The sequence below is a fragment of the Hylobates moloch genome, unplaced genomic scaffold (genome assembly GCF_009828535.3).
Source record: "Hylobates moloch isolate HMO894 unplaced genomic scaffold, HMol_V3 SCAFFOLD_5, whole genome shotgun sequence".
NCBI lineage: Eukaryota > Metazoa > Chordata > Mammalia > Primates > Hylobatidae > Hylobates > Hylobates moloch.
In genome coordinates, this window is record NW_026652280.1 from 55,257,738 (window position 1) to 55,279,036 (window position 21,299).

At 42.4% G+C, this 21,299-nt stretch overlaps 1 protein-coding gene across 2 annotated transcripts in view; it reads left to right on the top strand.

The window, feature by feature from the left end:
* OSBPL1A (oxysterol binding protein like 1A) overlaps positions 1-21,299 on the top strand; it is a 233,523-nt gene that overhangs the window by 36,413 nt on the left and 175,811 nt on the right. For both annotated transcript variants that reach the window (XM_058438552.1, XM_032152621.2), the window contains exon 5: positions 17,872-17,983. In XM_058438552.1, the coding sequence (XP_058294535.1) occupies positions 17,872-17,983 (112 nt within the window). The remainder of the gene's footprint in view (positions 1-17,871; positions 17,984-21,299) is intronic.

Here is a 21,299-nt window from a genome sequence, read left to right on the forward strand (position 1 = left end):
CTGCTTGAGCCCAGGAGTTCAAGACCAGCTTGGGCAACATAGGGAGACCTCACTTCTACAAAATCAAAAATTAGCCAGATGTGGTAGCATGCATCTGTAGTCCCAACTACCCGGGAGGCTGAAATGGGAGGATCACTTGAGCCCAGGAAGTTGAGGCTGCAGTGAGCCGCAATTGCGCCACCACACTCCAGCCTGGGCAGCTGAGTGACACTCTGTGTCAAAAAAGAAAAGCAAATTACCACACTTCTAAATGAAGAGCAAACACTTCCGATATTAAACATTGAAATAAATGTGAACTATTCATACATTTAGAAAAATTAGTAAAAACAAGATAATTATTTACCCATTTATTCCAGTTCAGGTGTGAGGGTGGCTGGAACCTATCCCGGCAGCTCAGGGAGCACAGGGGGATCCAGGCCTGGAGAGGGTCACAGGGCCACTCACATACGCACCCACACTCACACTGGGACAGTTCAGACATGCCTGTTCGCCTGATACGCACATCTTTAGGAGGTGAGAAGAAAACAGAGTACCTGAGATACCCACGCAGACACGAGAACATGTAAACTCCACACAGACATTGGCCCCCTCCAAGAATCGATTTTTTTTTCTTGTGAACATTGCAATGAAATGATGTTGAATGAAACGGTGTTGTTTGAACATCTGCTGTATTTTGTTATCTCTTGTCTTAGAAAATAACATTTAGCTGAAGTTACGTGATTGTGTTATGTAGGAAACATTAAAAAATGTATGTGCTCGATATCTAAGCATGACCGAATTGTGCAAAGAGTTTAATTTCTAATTCTCATGAAAAGAATCAATTTCTCTCATTCCTATGTGATCATTTACCATGAAGATAATTTTAAAATATCTTATGATCCTGTGATTCAGTAAATAGAATGTTGAGTTGAAAAGGGATCTGGCTTATTATAAAGCACTTTAAACTCTTATCCCCTGGAATATTTTAAAAATGCAGCTCACCAGCCTGGCACGGTAGCTCACGCCTGTAATCCCAGCACTGTGGGAGGCCAAGGTGGGTGGATCACCTGAGGTCAGGACTTCAAGACCAGCCTGGCCAACATGGTGAAATCCTGTCTCTACTAAAAATACAAAAAAATTAGCTGGGCCTGGTGGCGGGCACCTGTAATCCCAGCTACTTCAGGAGGCTGAGGCAGGAGAATCACTTGAACCCGGGAGGTGGAGGTTTCAGTGAGCCGAGATCGCGCCATTGCACTCCAGCCTGGGTGACAAGAGTGAAACTCTGTCTCAAAAAAAAAAAAAAAAAAAGAACAAACAAAAAAATAATGCAGTTCCCCAACTCTTGAGGGACGTTTGGGCTTTTCTTGGTACATTAGTGCCCCCTAGTGTTCTTTGGTAAAAATCAGAATACCAGAATTTTAAAATACTGTGTTTAGTATTTGTTCCTTACTTTACCTTTCAGATGCAGTTATAAAGTTTTTATGCCTTTTATAATCAATTTAAAATAGGAATATGGTATGTATAATGAACATTTGGATTGTTGCACTGACCTTTTAGCGGAATTGAGAATACTTTTATTTTTTTTAATTTTTATTTAATTAGATACAGGATCTCACTCTGTCACCCATGGTGGAGTGCAGTAGGGCCCTCGTAGCTCACTGCAGCCTTGAACGCCTGGGCACAACAGATCCTTCCACCTAGAACTACAGGCGTGCGCTACTGTACCTGGCTAATTTTTAAAAATCTTTTGTAGAGACAGGGTTTCACCGTGTTGCCCAGGCTGGTCTTGAACCTTAAGCGGTCTTCCTACCCCAGCCTCCCAAAGTTCTGGGATCACAGGCATGAGCCACCATGCCCAGCTGAGAATGCTTGTAAAACACATGCTTCCAGAGTCAGGTGTAGTGGCTCACACCTATAATCCCAGCTACACAGGAGGCGAAGGCAGGAGGATCGCTTGAAGTCAGGAGTTAGAGGCCAACCTGGGCAACATAACAAGACCCTCCCTTTCCCCCCCACCATATCTCTCTCTTTCTCTCTCTGTCTCTGTCTCTGTCTCTTTCTCTATAGACAGGGTCTCGCTCTGTCACCCAGGCTGGAGTACAGTGGTGCAATCTCAGCTCACTGGAACCTCCACCTCCAGAGTTCAAGTGATCCTCCCACCTTAGCCTCCCCAGAAATTAGGACCACAGGCATGTGCCACTGTACCCAGCTAATTTTCTGTATTTTTTGTAGGGATCGGGTTTTGCCATGTTGCCCAGGCTGGTCTGAAACTCCTGGGCTCAAGTGATCTGCCTGCCTCAGCCTCCCAAAGTGCTGGGGTTATAGGCGTGAGCCACCGTGCCCAGCCAAGACCCCATCTCTAAAAAACTCAAAGCTAGATGCATGGCATGTGCTTGTAGTCCCAGCTACTCTGGTGGCTGAGGCAGGAGGATCGCTTGAGCCCCAGGAGTTTGAGGCTACAGTGAGTGAGCTATGATGGCACCACCGCACTCCAGCTTGGATGACAGAGCAAGACCCTGTCTCTAAAATAGTAAATAAATAAATAAATACAATAAATGCTTCCTATCTTCTGTGTCTCAGAAATTTTCTCTCTCTCACCTAACATACAGAATATATGTATAATCCTGGGCTTTAGGATTTCCTGGAGACCATTTCTCATGTTTATATATTGAAGGCCTACTGTGTTTCAGGCGATGCCCAGACAACTTGACACGTATTGTTTCATTTGATGGAAAATGATTACCTTGAAATATATATGTAATTTGTTCTAGATTGGTTCTCAGGGAAGCTGAGATGGAGATGAGTGGGCAGCAGGTTTATGGAGTGCTTGTGGCATCATACCTGTGCAAGGGGGTGGGGAAGGAGCGGACAGGAGTGGACGAGTCAAGTAGTGCTGCAGTCTCAAGCGATGCCTCAGCCTTTCTGCTGTGTGCGAGGCTTTGCAGAGGAGATGGTGCTTCAAAGTTGTCCCTGTTGGGGATGAGCAGCCAGGCCTTTATACCCTGGGACAGTCAGTCATGGATACATGGATACTCTGGAAACCCTCGTTCCTGGAGGTCTGAGCCCCTGGATACCATACCCTTCTTAGGCTGGAGTTGCTGCCCTTTCCATTTACTGTAAAAATTGGACGAGAGAATACCAGGAGACGCCTGAGTTTCTCATCGTATGCTAAACCTGTTCTTCCACGTACATCCCCATTGCATACAGCCCTACTTTATTCTGCTGATCAAGTTCAATTACTTCTGCTAAGATGGTGACTATTCTTGCCTGCTGGTCCTTGGATGCAAGGACCCCAGTGTTCACGCAGCCTTTGGTGCCTCCTAGCATATGAATCAGAGCATTATCTTTAGGTGTGGAATAAGCTGCCCCAAAACCTGTTGAAGCCAACCAGGTACTGTGCTCCCTTCTGTTATGGGAAGTGCAAGATGCAGTACTTTATTCTTTACTTCTGAGGAAGTGTCTTGTCATTGCCTAGACCAGTGAACTTCTAAAAATTTACTGACATGGAAAAGCCCCTGAATTCTTCCAAAGTTTTACCTCCCACCCTCTGGATCAGATATGTCTTACCAAGGCTTTGAACATTCTAGCCTTGCGGAGAAGAAGCCTCTTCTCCTGGTTCTGTTAGCATGATGTTATGAAACGAAATTAAATTTTGGGACCCCAAACTCATTTAGCCAAAGGGAAAAATCAAGCTGAGAACTGGGTCATGCAAACCTGCCTCCCCCTTTTGGTTCCTAAATGAGATGGCTACAAGATGAAAAGCTACACGCCTCGCCCGTATTTTGCTCACAAGGAAATTCCTGATGAGCAATGCAAAGTGATAGCTTATCTCTACAGGTGCAGTCACCCAGGCCCACCACACACAAATGCATATCTGATTGTTCCCCTGCCCCATTTTGTCCGTGTTATGTGGAATGCGGATTCCCTACGTTTTTCTTCTGCCCCATTTGTTTATGTCATCTTATATAAAAAATGCAGATTCATGGAGCCAGACAAAGGCATGACTATTTTTTCCTACCCACCCCCTTACCTGAAAATTGTGTACTTCTCGATATCCTGCGCTTTCCCCTTTAAATTTGGAGCCCTCAAAAATCATCTTCAGAGAAAGATGTCTGTCTCCTGGGCACGTGTCCTTAACTTTGGCACATCTAAAATGGTTGAGACTTGTCTCATCATTTTCTTGATTGACGATGTTATTGATAAAGTGGACCAGTGTGATTTGCTGCTGGATTTCCAGATGGCGTGAAGCGGAAGCTGTACATGTAAACTTTTGTCCATGTGAATCTAAACGGTCTTTAATTTTTTTTTCCTAATAGGGATAGAAAATGTACATTTGCTCTATCAGTTGCTGCTTACCATGTACCTGAGGTGGCAGAGTGGCTATAATTGGGGTCACTATTTGGTTGAGTTTGTGGAAGTTCACTGTCATCCTCCACATTCCATCTGGGTTTTATAGTGGCAGGTGAGTGAATTCAATGGAAATACGATAGGGACCATGGCCCCTGCATTCTGTTAGGTTTTTAAGGGCGGCACTGATTTCTGCCATCCCTTCCCATATGGGATATTGGTTTTGATATGTCTTGGCCGTGGCTGGGGGTGAGTAGCCACTTCCATTTGGCTCCTATACAACAGACCAAGGAGGCAATGTGAGGGTTGTGCCAGCAACTAAGTGTGTCTATTCCAATTTCATACTCAGGGACTAGGAAAATGACCACTAGGTGTATTTCTGGACCCAACCAGCTCATGCACCGTGAGCCACACCTCAGGGCGCCATTTATCATCTCACTCCCATGCACGCCCCCTTTCTAACACAGGGGCCTCAGGACATTTTGGATCTCTTGGTGTCAGTGCCAACTTGGACCTTAGATCTAACAGCTTGTGAAATGTCTTGGTGCTCCCCTTTCCCCCACTGTATAGTTTCTTGAGTAAATGATCATTGGTCCCTTTGGGAATGGTCTGGGGAATTCACGACAGTGCATGTTTGCTTTGGTGGTGCAGAATCTTTCCCTGGAGGATCTGGCCTCTCCTCCAGTAAATAGTTCTATGTCCAAAGTTGACTCAGGTCCAGAAACTGGACAAGGTATCATAACTTTTTTTTTTCTTTTGAGACGGAGTCTCGCCCTGTTGCCTAGGCTGGAGTGCAGTGGCGCGATCTCGGCTCACTGCAACCTCTGCCTCCCAGGTTCAAGGAATTCTCCTGGCTCAGCCTCCCAAGTAGCTAGAATTATAGGTGTGTGCCACCGTGCCTGGCTAATTTTTCTTTTCTTTTTTTTTTTTTTTGAGACAGAGTCTAGCTCTGTTGCCCAGGCTGGAGTGCAGTGGCGTGATCTCAGCTCACTGCAACCTCTGTGTTCCAGGTTCAAGCAATTCTCCTGCCTCAGTCTCTTGAGTAGCTGGGATTACAGGTGCATGCCACCATGCCTGGCTAATATTTGTATTTTTAGTAGAGTCGGGGTTTCACCATGTTGGCCAGGCTGGTCTTGAACTCCTGACCTCAGGTGATCCGCTTGCCTTTGGAAGCCTTGGCCTTCCAAAGTGCTGGGATTACAAGCGTGAGCCACTACACTAAGCTGGTATCATGGCTTTTAATGGGGTGACTCTCTTCTGCTTCTGACCTTTCACCATTGGTATCTTTTGATGGTACAGGTTGAGTTGTACTGGGATGGGTCCTAGCATCAGGGAAAAAGAAATGGTCCCCATTAAGAGATGTCAGGAGGCCAGAAGTGCCATGAAAGACAGAGTTTTTGTTGTTGTTTGTTTTTTGTTTTGAGATGGAGTCTCGCCCTGTTGCCCACACTGGAGTGCAATGGTGCGATCTCAGCCTACTGCAACCTCCGCCTCCTGAGTTCAGATGATCCCCTGCCTCACCCTCCCAAGTAGCTGGGATTACAGGTGCCTGCCACCACGCCCAGCTATTTTTTGTATTTTTATTAGAGACGGGGTTTCACCATGTTGGTCAGGGTAGTCTAGAACTCCTGACCTCGTAATCCACCTGCCTCAGCCTCCCAAAGTGCTGGGGTTACAGGTGTGAGCCACTGCGCCCAGCCTGAAAGGCAGGTTTTTAATAAGTGGGCATGCTAGATTGGATGTAGTATAAAGTCCAGAAAACATACCAGGTAATTATATGTCATGGAAGGGCCTAGAGGATCCATCATTTACCAAAGCCGAAGAAATTGCTGGTGAGAAAGGCACCAGCCTCACTGAGAAGCTCCCTGGCAATTCCCCTTCAAGGTCTAGGGCTGCTGTGAGAATGCCACTGTGGACCTGAGTTCACTGACAGCAAGGGGTGGTGTGGGGAAAGTGATTGGACCCCAAGGCAGTAGAAGCCAGGAGAGGCAGCACTTAACCATCAGGAGCCAGGGGGGCACAGTTACGGTAATGAGTGGCAGGTTCAGCAGGGAACAGTGGGAGGGCTGACCTGCAGAGTTAAGGAAAAAACAGTTAATAGAACACAGCATTCTGAAGGGCAAAGTTAGATGGACAAATGGTAGCAAATACTACTTTCGTCATCTTTTTCTTTTTCTTTTTTTTTTTTTTGCTAGATCGAGAAACTACTGCCTTGTACTACACCGATGTCATTATACAGCTATTGGATGCTCAGTTCCGTTTCTTCTTTTTTCTCTTAGAGTTTGGCTGATTTCTGCTGACCTATCTTCAAGTTTACCGAATGTTCCTCAGTGGTGCTCTGATATCTACTGATGAGCCCATTGAAGGCATCCTTTATCTCTGTTGCTATGAGTAGTTATTGCTATGGTTACTTCCAGTGCACCTCAGGCTTCACCTTCCTTCCGTTTCCAAATTCGGTGTTACCTCTGCAGAGGGCACAGGCTGATTCACTGGAAGGTGTTCCCCCGTGTTTCTGCTTCACCCTCAACCTTAGGCCTGCCTTGTGTGCCTCAGCGGGTTCTCTCTACACTTTGGCTTCTGTCCGCTAAGAGACTGCTGTTGCCTGTTCTCAGTACTTGCTAGTCTTGGGGTAGGAGTAGAGGATGTGGGCTGGGGGTTCTCTGTTGTCTCGGTCCAGCCTCCATACTAGATCTGTGTCCTTGCTTAAGGGCCAGGAGTCCTTGAGGTGGTTCTTTACCATTTCCAGAAGCACCTGCTTTTAATACTGTTAGCTTTTATTTGAGTTTTTTTTTTTAACCTCCTGTTTATAGATAACATGTTTATGTCAGTAATTGTTGTTTTATTTTTCTGTTGGCTTACCTCTGGAAGATAAGCATTTTGTTCTGCTCTTTGTCTCTCCCATTCTTTTTGTTTGTGAGACAGGGTCTCACTGTGTCACCCAGGCTGGAGTGCGGTGGCACAATCACTGCTCCCTGCAGCCTCGACCTCCCAGGCTCAAGCAATCCTCTGACCTCAGCCTCATAGCTGGGACTACAGGCTCATGCCACCATGCCCGCCTAATTCATGTACTTTTTGTAGAGACGAGGTTTCGCCATGTTGCCCAGGCTAGTCTTGAACTCCTGGGCTCAAGTGATCCCTGCCTGAGCCTCCCAAAGTGCTGGGATTATAGGCGTGAGCCACCGCGCTGGCCTGTTTCTCCCATTCTTAATCCTTGCCAAAGCCACTTCACCTTTTTCATTCTCTTAGCCTATGACTAGATTTTGGTTAAACAAATATTGAGTTTATATTCTCTGACTATGCTAGCTTGAGCCACTTAGGGTCCTATGTTTGTTTGTTTTGTTATAACTCCTTATTTTTTCTGGAGTTAACAATTGCAGGCTGGGCACAGTAACTCATGCCTATAATCCCAGCACTTTGGGAGGCTGAGATGGGTGGATCACCTGAGGTCAGGAGTTCCAGACCAGCCTGGCCAACATGGTGAAACCCCATCTCTACTAAAAATAGAAAAATTAGCTGGGTGTGGTGGCGCACACCTGTAATCCCAGCTACTCAGGAGGCTGGGGCAGGAGAATCGCTTGAGTCCAGGTGGCGGAGGTTGCAGTGAGCCAAGCTCGTGCCATTGCACTCCAGCCTAGGCGACAAGAGGAAAACTCCATGTCAAAAACAAAAACAAAAACAGACAGACAAGAAAAACAATTGCATGGTGTTTCTTAGTTTAGTTCTTTTTCTCGTCACATAATTTCAAAGTCTTTGTAAGAGATCCAAAGATCTTTTTACTGTCTTTTACTATGATCATATATGTCATATAATTATCACTTCTGGGAACAGCTCTCCTGATTTTTTATTTTTTATTTTATTTTTTTGAGACGGAGTCTTCTCTCTTGCCCAGGCTGGAGTGCGGTGGCGTGATCTCAGCTCACTGCAACCTCCGCCTCCCGGGTTCAAAGAATTCTCCTGCCTCAGCCTCCCAAGTAGCTGGGATTACAGGTGGGTGTCACTACACTCAGCTTGTTTTTCTATTTCTTAGTGGAGACGAGGTTTCGCTATGTTGGCCAGTCTGGTCTCGAACTCCTGACCTTAAGTGATCTGCCCACCTTGGCCTCCCAAAGTGCTGGGATTACAAGCGTGAGCCACCGCGCCCAGCTTCATTTTTTATGTCTTCTTGCTCTACCTGGACTAGTTGGCGTCCAGAGCTGTACATATGGTGGTCATTCTGGAGCTTATGTCTCAGTCATTCTGCGAATTCTCTTCACCACTTTCTGATATTGGATTTCCTGTTTCCTGGGTCCTGTGTCTTCCTCCATCTTGATTTGTCTGTCATTTTGTGGAGCACAGCCTTCAGGAGCTTCTTGAGAAGGGTTGTGTGGGAATAATTTTTTTGAGAATTCATATGTCTGGAAATACCTCTTACCTTTGTATGTGAGTGATAGTTTGGCTACGTATGGATTTCTAGGTTGGAAATCACTTTCTCTCAGAACTTTGGAGGCATTGTGTCACTGTTTTCTAGCTTTTAGTGTTGTTGTTGAGAAGTCTAGGGCTATTCTGATTCCTGGTCCTGTGTGTGTGACCTGATTGTTATTTAATCAATGGAAGTATATACATTAAAATTAGAATGACAGCCTGGGCTCGGTGGCTCATGCCTGTAATAGCAGTGCTTTGGGAGGCTGAGGAGGGAGGATCACCTTAGGCCAGGAGTTTGAGGCCAGCCTGGGCAACATAGTGAGACTCCATCTCTACCCACCCCCACCCCCGAAAAAAGAATGACAGATAACCTAATATAACAGTGACTTACAAAAAAAGTTAGTTTATTTCTCTGTAACCTAAAAGTCTAGATAAGTGGTCTTGGGCAGGTGCCAAATACTCAAATACTCAGATTTCTTCTGTCTTAATGTTCTACGATGTGTGGCTTTAACCATATCATCCCAATTGGGAGCATCCCAATCTCAGGAAGCAGGCTAGGGGAAGCAAAAAAGGGACAAAGAATATATACAGAGTGCCCCTTCTAGAAGATTCCCAGAGGCTGTTATATGAGACTTCTGCTTAATCCCATTGACTAAAATATTCATGGCCACACTAGCTAAAGGGGAGCGAGGAAATGTAGTCTGTATTCTTGGTGGCCATATGCCGAGCTAAAAAATGTTAGGGGTCAGCTGGGATCTTCCCTTCACCCTTGGTGTCCTAGAATTTTACTGTGTTTACCTTTAGACCTTTAAACCTGCGAATTAGGTTTCTATTGCTGCATAACAAATTACCATAAACTTCGAGGCTTAAATCAGCACCCATTTATTATTTCACAATTCTGAAGGTCAGAATTCCAAGCACACAACCTAGCTGGATTCTCTGCTCAGAGACCGAGAAGACTGAAATTAAGGTGTCAGCTGAACTGTGTTCTCATCTGTGGTTGGGGGCTTTTTGCACGTACACTCAGGTTGTTGGCAGAGTTCACTGTTTTTTTGTTTTTTTGCAAGGGATCACTCTCAGCTCTTACAGGCCACCCTCAAATCAGGGCCACACGGCCATGTCTGGACTTACACTTCTCATTTCTTTGCCAGGAAGAGGCTAGCCCCTTTTGAGGGCTCACTTCAATAGGTCGTGCCTACCTGGGATAATATTTGTTTCTTAAGGTTGACTGTGCCATATAACAAAACCTAACCAGGAAGATGTCTTCAAGTCTGTCTTCTAGTCTTTCTATTGCATATTTTATTTCTGCTGTTATTTTTAATGGTTAAGAATTTTAACTTTTTGACTGGATGTTCATTTTTTAATAGCATCCAATCTTGGTTAATAAAGAAATATCTCATTTCTCTGAGGATATTATAGTTCTTTTAAAGGTTTCTTTCCACATTTTCATGTCTTTCAAACTTTTTCTTGTCTGTCTAGATCTTTCTCCTTTGTGCTAGTCATATGTCAGATCTCAGGTTACAATTGGCTATTGATTCATATTTAATACTGACACTTTTCAAAGCCTATAGAAGTTATGAGAGCATGAGTAAGACTTTTTTTTTCTTTGAGACAGGGTCTTACTCTGTCTCCTAGGCTGGATAGCAGTAGTGTGATTACAGCTAACGGCAGCCTTGACCTCCTGGGCTCAAGTGAACCTCCCACCTCAGCCTCCCAAATAGGACTACAGGTGTGCATCACCATGGGTGGCTGATTTTTAAATTTGTTGTAGAGAAAGGGTTTTGCCATGTTGCCTAGGTTGGTCTCGAACTCCTCAGCTCAAGCGATCCCAAGACCTCGATCTCCCAAAATGCTGGGATTACAGGTGTGAGCCACCGCACCTGACCATGAGTGAAACTTACTGTTGGGCTTCATTGTGGGGTGAACTTTGTTCAATTTGTATAGTAGACTGTGGTGTATCTTTTACCTTTTTGAAGGCTTTTTTATTTTTTTCTTTTTTGAGACAGAGTCTCAGTCTGTTGCCCAGGCTGGAGTGCAGTCGCGTGATCTTGGCTCACTGCAACCTCTGCCTGCCAGGTTCAAGTGATTCTCCTGCCTCAGCTTCCCAAGTAACTGGGATTATAGGTGTGCATCACCATGCCCAGCTAACTTTTCATATTTTTAGTACAGATGGAGTTTCACCATGTTGGCCAGGCAGATCTCAAACTCCTGACCTCAAGTGATCCACCTACCTCAGACTCCCAAAGTGCTGGGATTACAGGCGTGAGCCACCATGCCTGGCCTGAAGGTGTTTTTATGTATTGTATAAAACATATTAACTTCTGTGCCTCAGGTTCCATATCTTTAAAAAGAGGTATAATAATAATAACTCGTATGATTTTTGTGAAGATTAAAACGAGTTTAATAAAAGTAAAACTTTAGAACAGTGTCTGATGCAAGTAAATGTTAATTAAATATTGGATATTATTATATTTACTTAGAAATAATTGTTTAAGTCTTTAATCTGGCCTTAAATTTGGTTATATCTTTGATTTTTCTCAGGAAAGAACTAATATATTATCTTTGAAGTGGATATACATTTATGGTTTATATTTTTCCATAAACATTTGGGTTTTAGGGGATACTTTCTTTATTTGCCAAAGTCTAGGGAGTTGTATTTCCACACATACGGGCATTGGATTAAAACTTACCCTTTCAGGTAACCATCTTTTGGTAGCTGAGTTTTAAATGTTTTAACATATTATCCTGCCCTCTCTATAACAGTATATCAACATGATAAATCTCCAAGAAAGTGTTCTGATATTTCCTTGGATTTGTATTAATACGAGTTGTACGACTCATTATTTAAATCATTTTTTGAACCTCTCTTTGTAGTCTCTAGGAGTTCAATAAGCATAATTCTTTTCTTTTCTTTTTTTTTTTTTTTCAGATGGAATGTCGCTCTGTTGGCCAGGATGGAGTGCAGTGGCGTGATCTCAGCTCACTGCAGCCTCCACCACCCGAGTTCAAGTGATTCTCCTGCCTCACCCTCCCGAGTAGTTGGGATTACAGCCATGCACTACCATGCCCGGCTAATTTTTGTATTTTTAGTAGAGACGGGGTTTCACTATCTTGGCCAGACTGGTCTCGAACTCCTGACCTCATGATCTGCCTGCCTCGGCCTCCCAAAGTGCTGGGATTACAGGCGAGAGCCACTGTGCCTGGCCCAATAAGCATAATTTTTAGAAATTATTTCTCCTTTTTAATCTTGAAACCTGAAGTCTGCATTAAGAAATTGCTTTACGGCCGGACGCCTTGGCTTACGCCTGTAGTTCCAGCACTTTGAGAGGCCAAGATGGGTGGATCACCTGAGGTCAAGGGTTCAAGACCAGCCTGGCCAACATGGTGAAACCCCCATCTCTACTAAAAATACAAAAATTAACTGGGCATGGTGGCGGGCGCCTGTAATCCCAGCTACTCGGAAGGTAGAAGGCTGAGGCAGGAGAATCACTTGAACCTGGGAGGCAGAGGTTGCAGTGAGCCAAGATCTCACCACAGCACTCCAGCCTGGGTGACAGAGCAAGACTCCATCTCAAAAAAAAAAAAAAAAAAAAAAAAAGAAATTGCTTTACAAGAAGTAAAACTTTTCATGTGGTATTTCTGTTGAAAGTAGATAATTTTATAGAAAAATTATCTTTCAAAATCAATACGGGAGTGTCCATAGCAGCATAATTCCTAACAGTTAAAAAGGAGAGGCTGAGTTTGGTGGCTCACGCCTGTAATCTCAACACCTTGGGAGGCCAAGGCGGGAGGATTGCTTGAGGCCAGGAGTCCAAGATCAGCCTGGGAAACATAGCAAGACCCTGTCTCTACAAAAAAATGAAACAAACAAACAAACAAAAAGCTGGGCACAGTGGCATGTGCCTGTAGTAGTCCCACCAATTTGGGAGGCTGAGGTTGGAAGATCTCTTGAGCCAGGAGTTTGAGGCTGCAGTGACTATGATCATGCCACTGCACTCCAGCCTGGGCAGCGGAGTGAAACCTTGTCTCTACCTAAAATAAATAAAAATAAAAAGTAGAAATAACTCAAATATTCATTAGTTATTTAATAGATAAACGTGGTATAGTCATGCAATGGAGTATTATTCAGAAATCAAGAGAATGAAGTACTGATACATGCCAAAACGTAAATGAACCTTGAGAACATGTTAACTGAAAGAAGCCAGACAGAAAAAGTCACATATTGTTTGATTTATTTATAGAAATGTCCAGAATAGGCAAATCCATAGAGACTGAAAGTAGATTAGTGGTTACTAGGGGATTACGAGGAGGGGAAATAGGCAGTGATTGTTAACAGATATGGAGTTTCTTTTTGTAGTGATGAAATGTTCTGAAATTAGATAGTGATGATGTACAACTCTATGAATATACTCAAAGCCACAGAATTGTGCACTTTTAGCAGGGTGAAGTTTATGGTATGTGAATTACATCGCAATAAAGCTGTTATTTAAAAAAAACTGGGCATGAGGATTTTTCTCTAAGTATTTCATCTGAGATGACTTGTGTGATGGTGACAGCAATATAATGGCGCAATAAGGGAATGACCGACTGCTGAGCGGAAAGTGGAGCTGGGGCAATTTGGGAGCGTGATTCACGGCTGTGTTAACATTGTTCTTTGCTCTCACCCTTGTGGTGCTGCTGGTCCAAACATACGCTGTGCAGCCATTAAAAAAATAAAAGTGTCATGCTCAAAGTGAATACTTTACTCCTCTGACTTTTTAGTAGTTTGTTGTCAAATTGACCAAAGTGCTGTCTTAGCCAGGAATATTTTTAGTAAAACATCTTTATTCAGGAAAAAGTATTCAAAAACAAATAGCATATTTCTAGGGGCAGAGAGTATAGCAGTGAACAAGAGACCAAATCCCTTTTTTCATAAAAGAGGAGCAAACAATACAGGCATTTAGAAGTGCTATGAAAATTAGTAAGGTAAGGGGATGAGAGTTTGGGAGTAGATAATGCTACTTTAGACAATGAGTGAGGAAGGCTTCTCTGAGGAGGATGCTTGGATTTAAAAAAAAAAAATGTCTACATCTCCTTTATCAACTTCCTTTTTTTTTTTTTTTTTTTTTTGAGATGGAGTCTCGCTTTGTTGCCCAGGCTGGAGAGCAAGGGGACAATCTCAGCTCATTGCAACCTCTGCCTCCTGGGCTCAAGCAATTCTTCTGCGTCAGCCTCCCAAATAGCTAGGACTACAGGTGCGCACCACTATGCCCGGCTAATTTTTTTATCTTTAATAGAGACGGGGTTTCGCCATGTTGGCCAGGCTGGTCTTAAAGTCCTGATCTCAAGTGATCCGCCCACCTCAGCCTCTCAAAGTGCTGGGATTACAGGCGTGAGCCACCGTGCCTGGCCTTTCAACTTCCATAACACCTGATTATTTTGACCCTTTCTAGTCTGAGTCTTGGCTCTCCCAGTTAATTTTTTCCAAAGGTTGGCAGTGGTTTATATACTTTAAGAGTTTCTGTTTTCTTGTTTTTCCATAGCTACCCTTTAACGAGGCTGACTACTTCTCTGGGAGGAGGCATGCTAGAGTTTATTTCTCTGGCTGCTTTTATGATTCCTGCCTTTTTTTCCCTTACCCTTCATTATAGATGTTCTTTTGATTTTTTTTTTTTTATACATTCTTTTCAGCTGGGTGGGAGGCCGAGGTGGGCAGATCATTTGAGCTCAAGGGTTCGAGACCAGCCTGGGCAACGTCGCAAAACCCTGTCTCTGCAAAAAAATGCAAAAATTAACCAGGCATGGTGGCACACGCCTGTAGTCCCAGCTACTCGGGAGGTTGAGGTGGGAGGATCACTTGAGCCCAGGAGGTCAAGGCTGCAGTAAGCCGAGGTCATGCCACTGTGTTCTAGCCTGGGTGACAGAGATAGACTCTGTCTCCTCCCAAGAAAGCAAAAACAAAAACAACAAAACAAAAAGTCCTCCACATTCTCTTTTCTCTTGAAACTTTCCCCCTCAACAAACCAATCTACTCTATGGCCTTGTTTTCTCCTCCTGAGGTTCACTGGACATCGGCACTTTCACCTCATGCTCTGCTCTAGGCATCCGGGTCCTCTGCTCTTCTGTACGCTGGGCATCCCTAGCTGCCCCTCGGGCATCTGAAACTTCATGCACCTAAAATGGGCCTCATCTTCCTCCAGCACCTGCTCCCTACACAATATTTGAGTTGGTCTTTGAATAGTTTTCACTGCAAATCCTCCTTTCTTCTATCTCCACTGGAGCACATACCCATTGTGTTTAACCTAGACTTTATTTTATTTTGTCATGTCATGTCATGTCATGTCATGTCATGTCATGTCACGTCATGTTATGTTATGTTATTTGAGACAGAATCTTGCTCTGTCGCCCAGGCTAGAGTGCAGTGGCACGATCTCTGCTCACTGCAACCTCTGCCTCCCGGGTTCAAGCGATTCTTGTGCCTTAGTCTCCTGAGTAGCTGCTTGGACTACCGGCATACGCCACCATGCCCGGCTGATTTTTGTATTTTTGGTAGAGACCAGGTTGGCCAGGCTGGTCTCAAACTCCTGGCCTCAAGTGATCCGTCTGCCTCAGCCTCCCAAAGTGCTGGGATTACCTTCGTGGGCTTATTGACCATTTGTACATCTTCTTTGGAGAAATGTCTATTCAAGTTATTTGCCCATTTTTTAATCTGGTTATTTGTTTTGTCTTTGAGTTTTAGACATTCTTTACATATTCTGTATATAAATCCCTTGTCAGATATATGATTTGCAAGTATTTTTTCCTGTTCTCTGGGTTTCCTTTTTCTCTCTTGATAGGGCCCTTGGATGTACAAAAGTTAAAGTTTGATGAAGTTTTTCATTTTTTGCCTGTGCTTTTGGTGTCATATCCAAGAAATCATTGCTAACTCAGGTCTTGTGAAGCTTTCTTGGTATTTTTTCTTCTAATAATTTTAATAGTTTTAGTTTTGACATATTTGACCTATATCGAGTTAGTTTTTGTGTATGGTGTAAGGTATGTGTTTAACTTTATTCTCGTGCATGTGGTTATTCAGTTTTCCCAGTACCATTTTTTGAAAAGGCTGTCTTTTCTCCATTGAACTGTCTTGGCACTTCTGTCAAAAATCATTTGACCATATATCTGAGAGTTTATTTCTGGGCTTTCTGTTCTGTTGGTCTGTGTGTCTATCTTTATGCCAGTACCACGTTGTTTTGATTACGGTAACTCTGTAGTTAGTTTTGAAGTCAAGATGTATCTCTAACTTTGTTCTTCTTTTCAATATTATTTTGGCTTTTTGGGGTCCCTTGAAATTCCATATGAATTTTAGGATGGGATTTTCTGTTTCTATAAAAATGTCGATATTATTTGATAGGGACTGCATTGAATCTATAGATAGCTTTGGGTAGTATTCTCCTCTTAACAATATTAAGTCTTTCCATCCATGATCACAAGATGTTTTCCCATTTATTTATGTCATTTTACATTTCTTTCAGCAGTGTTTTGTGCTGAGTCTTTTGTGTATAAGCCTTTTGTCTTCATGGTTAAGTTTATTCCTAAGCATTTTATTCTTTTTGATGCTACTATAAATAGAATTGTTTTTCTTAGTTTCCCTTTTTGGATTGTTCATTGTTGTCTTTGCCCATTTTTAATTGGGTTGTCTTTTTATCGTTGAGGTGTAAATATTCTTTATATATTCTGGATACAGGTCAAGAGACTTGCATTTGTAAATTTTTTTTCTCATTCTGTGGGTTGCTCTACTTTCTTTAATTAATATGGACCATTTAGGTAAAGCATGAAAACATGAATCCCAAAATGTTACCTTTAAGATGATAGAAAATATTAAGCTATTTTATAAGAATTCACTTTATTAAAATATTAGGAGATTTTAAAAAACCATTTTCCTGTTTTTTTAATGTGGTAGTACATTTTATATAATAATACTCAAATATGAAAAGTGTGTTTGTAAACACTATGTACTGTACCAGGAAATGTAGGTATAAAACAATTGTGGCATATAAGTAAAATTATTTTACGAAAACTCAAATTTTGCCTAGGGAAATTGATTAGTAAGAAATACATCAAAATGTTTATAGTGGTCATAAAATGATGAGGATAATAAGCATATGTATTTTTTGCCTGTTTATGTTTTTTAGATTTTATTTAAGCATTTTTTGCTATGAAAACATTCTGAAAGAATGTAGGAAATGTACGTCATGGCCCAAAGGAAAGATGAAATTCCTAGGACAGCATAACGTATGGCAACACAGGATATCACTTCATATTTTACAGGCACTGTCAGTCTAGAAGTTAGAACAGCACTGTTTTTCAGCCTCCCTTAGTGCAAGACTGAAGAGCAAGCACTGCCATCATCCCCTCCCTAGATGCTGTGTATCTTAAGATAATCAAACATCAAATTTCTAATACTGTCCGCAATATCAAATTCTGTTCCTCCATTTCTGCTGTCTTGTTAAGTTGTATAACTGACCCAGTGATACTGGACGTATGTACATTATCAATTCATTTGAAATTTCCATAAGAGCAGCTAGCCACTTAGAGTAAATAAAAATATGTAATATATTATCTATTGTTGAATATTGACTTCAAGAGATTGTCATGCTTATCTAATGCTTAATGATAATGCTTCATTATAAACCATTCCTTCAATAATGGTGTATCCTATCAGTCAATAATGGTATATCACTTTAGAAAATAATGCTTTGTTTAAATATCAAGATTAATTTTTAAAAATCTTGGTCTGTTGGGCAGAAATTATATTCCTCAATAGGCCTTAGAGGAATGATCTTCAGTGAATGTACTTCCTTCTCTAATTTAAATAGTGGCTTTGTTTACTAATACATTTAATTTGACCACATGAATTATTTTGGCAAAGCAGCCAGATAGTTTACTTAAAAAAATCAATTATAGAAGTTGGCTATGTATCAATTGTGGATTGGCAATTGTTTAGGCAATTGTCAAGTATTATCACAATTAGTTGAATCACTTATTTATTATAGACATAACGTGATACGTTCTCACCTGGTGCTTTTTTCTATTGTGGAGACTCTGTAGTAGTTAGTAATTTGGAAAAGGGTGGTAATGCAATAAAATCTTAGCTTAATAGTTAAAAATAAATTCTCTGATTTTTAGGAGTTGGTAATGCTTCTTTTAGAATATAATGCTGATACTACTGTTGTTAATGGGAGTGGACAGACAGCAAAAGAAGTTACTCATGCCGAAGAAATCAGAAGCATGCTTGAAGGTAAATATCATGGATGTGAACATAAACAGCATTTACTTTCATTATAACCAAGGTTCAGATAATGACTAAAAATGGCTTCTGAGAAAGAGAACAAAACAGAGGATAACCAGCTGATGCTCTAATGATAATGTCATCTTGGAGTCATTGATTAAACACACAATTACCTATATGATAGTTTCTCCACTTAAAGCTTTTAAACTCTTGATTTGTACAAAATTATGGCAAATTTTAAAAATCTGTTTTTCAGGCTGGGTGCAGTGGCTCACGTCTATAACCCTAGCAGTTTAATAGTCTGAGGCAAGAGGATCACTTGAGGTTAGGAGTTCTAGACTAGCCTGGGCAACATAGCGAAACCCCTGTCTCTACAAAAAATAAAAAATTAAAAAATTAAAAATTAGGTGGATATGATGGTGTGCACCTGTAGTCTCAGCTACTTGGGAGGCTGAGGCAGGAGAGTCGTTTGAGCCTAGAAGTTTGAGGCTGCAATGAACCCTGATTGTGCTACTGTACTTTGGTCCAGGCAACAGAGCGAGACCCCCCCCAAAATATTTGTATTTTGGGTCTCAAAAAAAAAAATCTGTTTTTCAAATACTCAACAAAATTAAAAGTAGAAAATTAGAGACATGGGGGAATGTGGCTAAAAGGCTGATGAAATGACAATGAAGGGATACAGAAGTGCAGGACAGTAAGAGGTGGCAGTGCAAACTGTAAGAGGTGTTGCTTTTGGGAGTCACTTGATGTTGGGAAGATAGCTCTGGCTGCCTCAGTTTTCTTTTTGCCCAGGCTGGAGTGCAGTGGTGTGATCTTGGCTCACTGCAACCTCCGCCTCTTGGGTTCAAGCGATTCTCCTGCCTCAGCCTTCCAAGTAACTGGGATTACAGGCGCGCATCACCATGTCCGGCTAAGTTTTTGTATTTTTAGTACAGACGGGATTTCACCGTGTTGGTCAGGCTGGTCTTGAACTCCTGACCTCAGGTGATCCACCTGCCTTGGCCTCCCAAAGTGCTGGGATTGCAGGCCTGAGCCACCGCACCTGGCTCGCTATTTATTTATTTATTGAGATGAGGTCTCACTATGTTGCCCAGGCTGGTCTTGAACTCCTGGTCTCAAGTGATCCTCTCATCTCAGCCTCCCAAAGTACTAGGATTACAGGTGTGAGCCACTGTGCCTGGCCTTCTCAGTTTTCTTGAGGACTTCATTGCAGTATAGCAGGCAGCAGTAATTTCTTGATGGCTGAGCTTCATTGTTATTAATGTCAAAGACTAATTTGCATTTAAGAAAACATGAGTCTGCAATAACTCAGGACTTTCTCTAAAGCAGTTTAAAACAAAAACATTTCGATGCTTACATTTGGACACCCTCATACAGTAGGATCTTTCTTTGAACGGCCAGGGCTTTCCTATAATTATTTTTTAGTAGTATTTCTAATGTTGAGAAGAGAAGATCTTTAATTTTCTACTTAATGAGTAAAGATATTGAATTAGAGTTGCAATTTCACACATACCCTTTCTTTCCTTTGGAATTCGGAGAAAGGCAATATAATTTTGTACTTAAAGGATGTTGATTTCTTAATTTAAATTTTCAATATTTTTATTTATGTAAAAACCAAGATCCTGCTGTTTATTACCCCAATTAGTCTTGAGAGCTAAAATCTTCTCACTCATTCTATAGTTTAAAAAACAACACAAAGTCTACTTGTCAGACTTCTTAAGGTCAGTGTCCTATTTCTGCACTCAAAATGAACCCTCTCCTTATCAATGAACAAGCAAATTAACACATAACGTCTTCTATCAGACACTGTGTTACATCAATTTAGTAACATGTAGAACATATTAGCTGTGGTTCCTGCCCTTTAATAATTTGTGACCGAATAGGGAGGATGAGGTACTGTCTTTAATTATGTCCTGTCACTTTAATTATAACAAGAAGAGAACCCAGAACTGAGGTTTTCCTGACAGACTGGAATGTTAGGTTAGTCTAACAAGTTGACATTTAATAAGGGCAATTGTAAAGACACGCTCCAAGACATTTCAAAACTCAAACTGCACAAGGAAAAGGGCTTAGTTGACTTTACAGGTAATATGATTTGTCGGCTGATGTGGTCTTAGCTTGGGAAATAGAAGTACAGACTGAATAGAGTGATTCTGCTCTAATGAGAGCACCTTACCCACATATAATATCATTTGTGGATAGAGTGTTAAATGGATCATTGGCAGACTACTGGAAGTACCTTGAGTAACCCACTATAAGTAGACCATAAGACCATAAATGGGTCAGAAACCGTGTCATAGGGGCCAGGCACAGTGGCTCATGCCTGTAATCCCAGCACTTTGGGAGGCTGAGGTGGGCAGATCACTTGAGGTCAGAAGTTTGAGACCAGCCTGCCCAACATGGTGAAACCCCATCTCTACTAAAAATACAAAAATTAGCTGGGCGTAGTGGTGGACACCTGTAATCCCAGCGACTCGGGAGGCTGAGGCAGAAGAATCACTTGAACCCGGGAGGCGGAAGTTGCAGTGAGCTGATCGCACCACTGCACTCTAGCCTAGAAGGGCCAGGTGCAGTGGCTCACACCTGTAATCCCAGCACTTTGGGAGGCTGAGGCGGGTGGATCACGAGGTCATGAGTTCAAGACCACCCTGGCCAAGATGGTGAAACCCCATCTCTACTAAAAATACAAAAATTAGCTGGGCGCGGTGGCAGTCAGCTGTAGTCCCAGCTACTCAGGAGGGTGAGCCAGGAGAATTGCTTGAACCCAGGAGGCGGAGGTTGCAGTGAGCTGAGATTGTGCCACTGTGGTCCAGCCTGGGAAACAGAGTGAGACTCTGTCTCAAAAAAAAAAAACAAACAGAAAAGAAACTATGTCATAGGATAATGCATGGGGAGACAGGAAATGTTTTACCCTGGAAAGAAAGACATAGGCAGGCACAATGAAATTATACTCAAGTACCTGAGAGCTGTTACTTGGGAGAAGGGATGATCTTATTTGTGGCCAAACCAGGGCTGTTTGATTGCCCAGTTGATGGAGTAGCAGGGAGTTTATCTTTGGGTCCAATATATAGAAAAAATGACTTGGATTGCCTTGAAAGATACATGATGGGAGGTATTCAGCAAAGGATAGACTATTGTTAGGCACTATTACTAATGCTGCCTTCTTCTACATCTTGTCTTTTTATTTTGAAAAATTTCGGCCAGGCACAGTAGCTCACGCCTGTAATCCCAGCACTTTGGGAGGCCAAGGTGGGCGGATCACGAGGTCAGGAGATCGAGACCATCCCGGCTAACACGGTGAAACCCCATCTCTACTAAAAATACA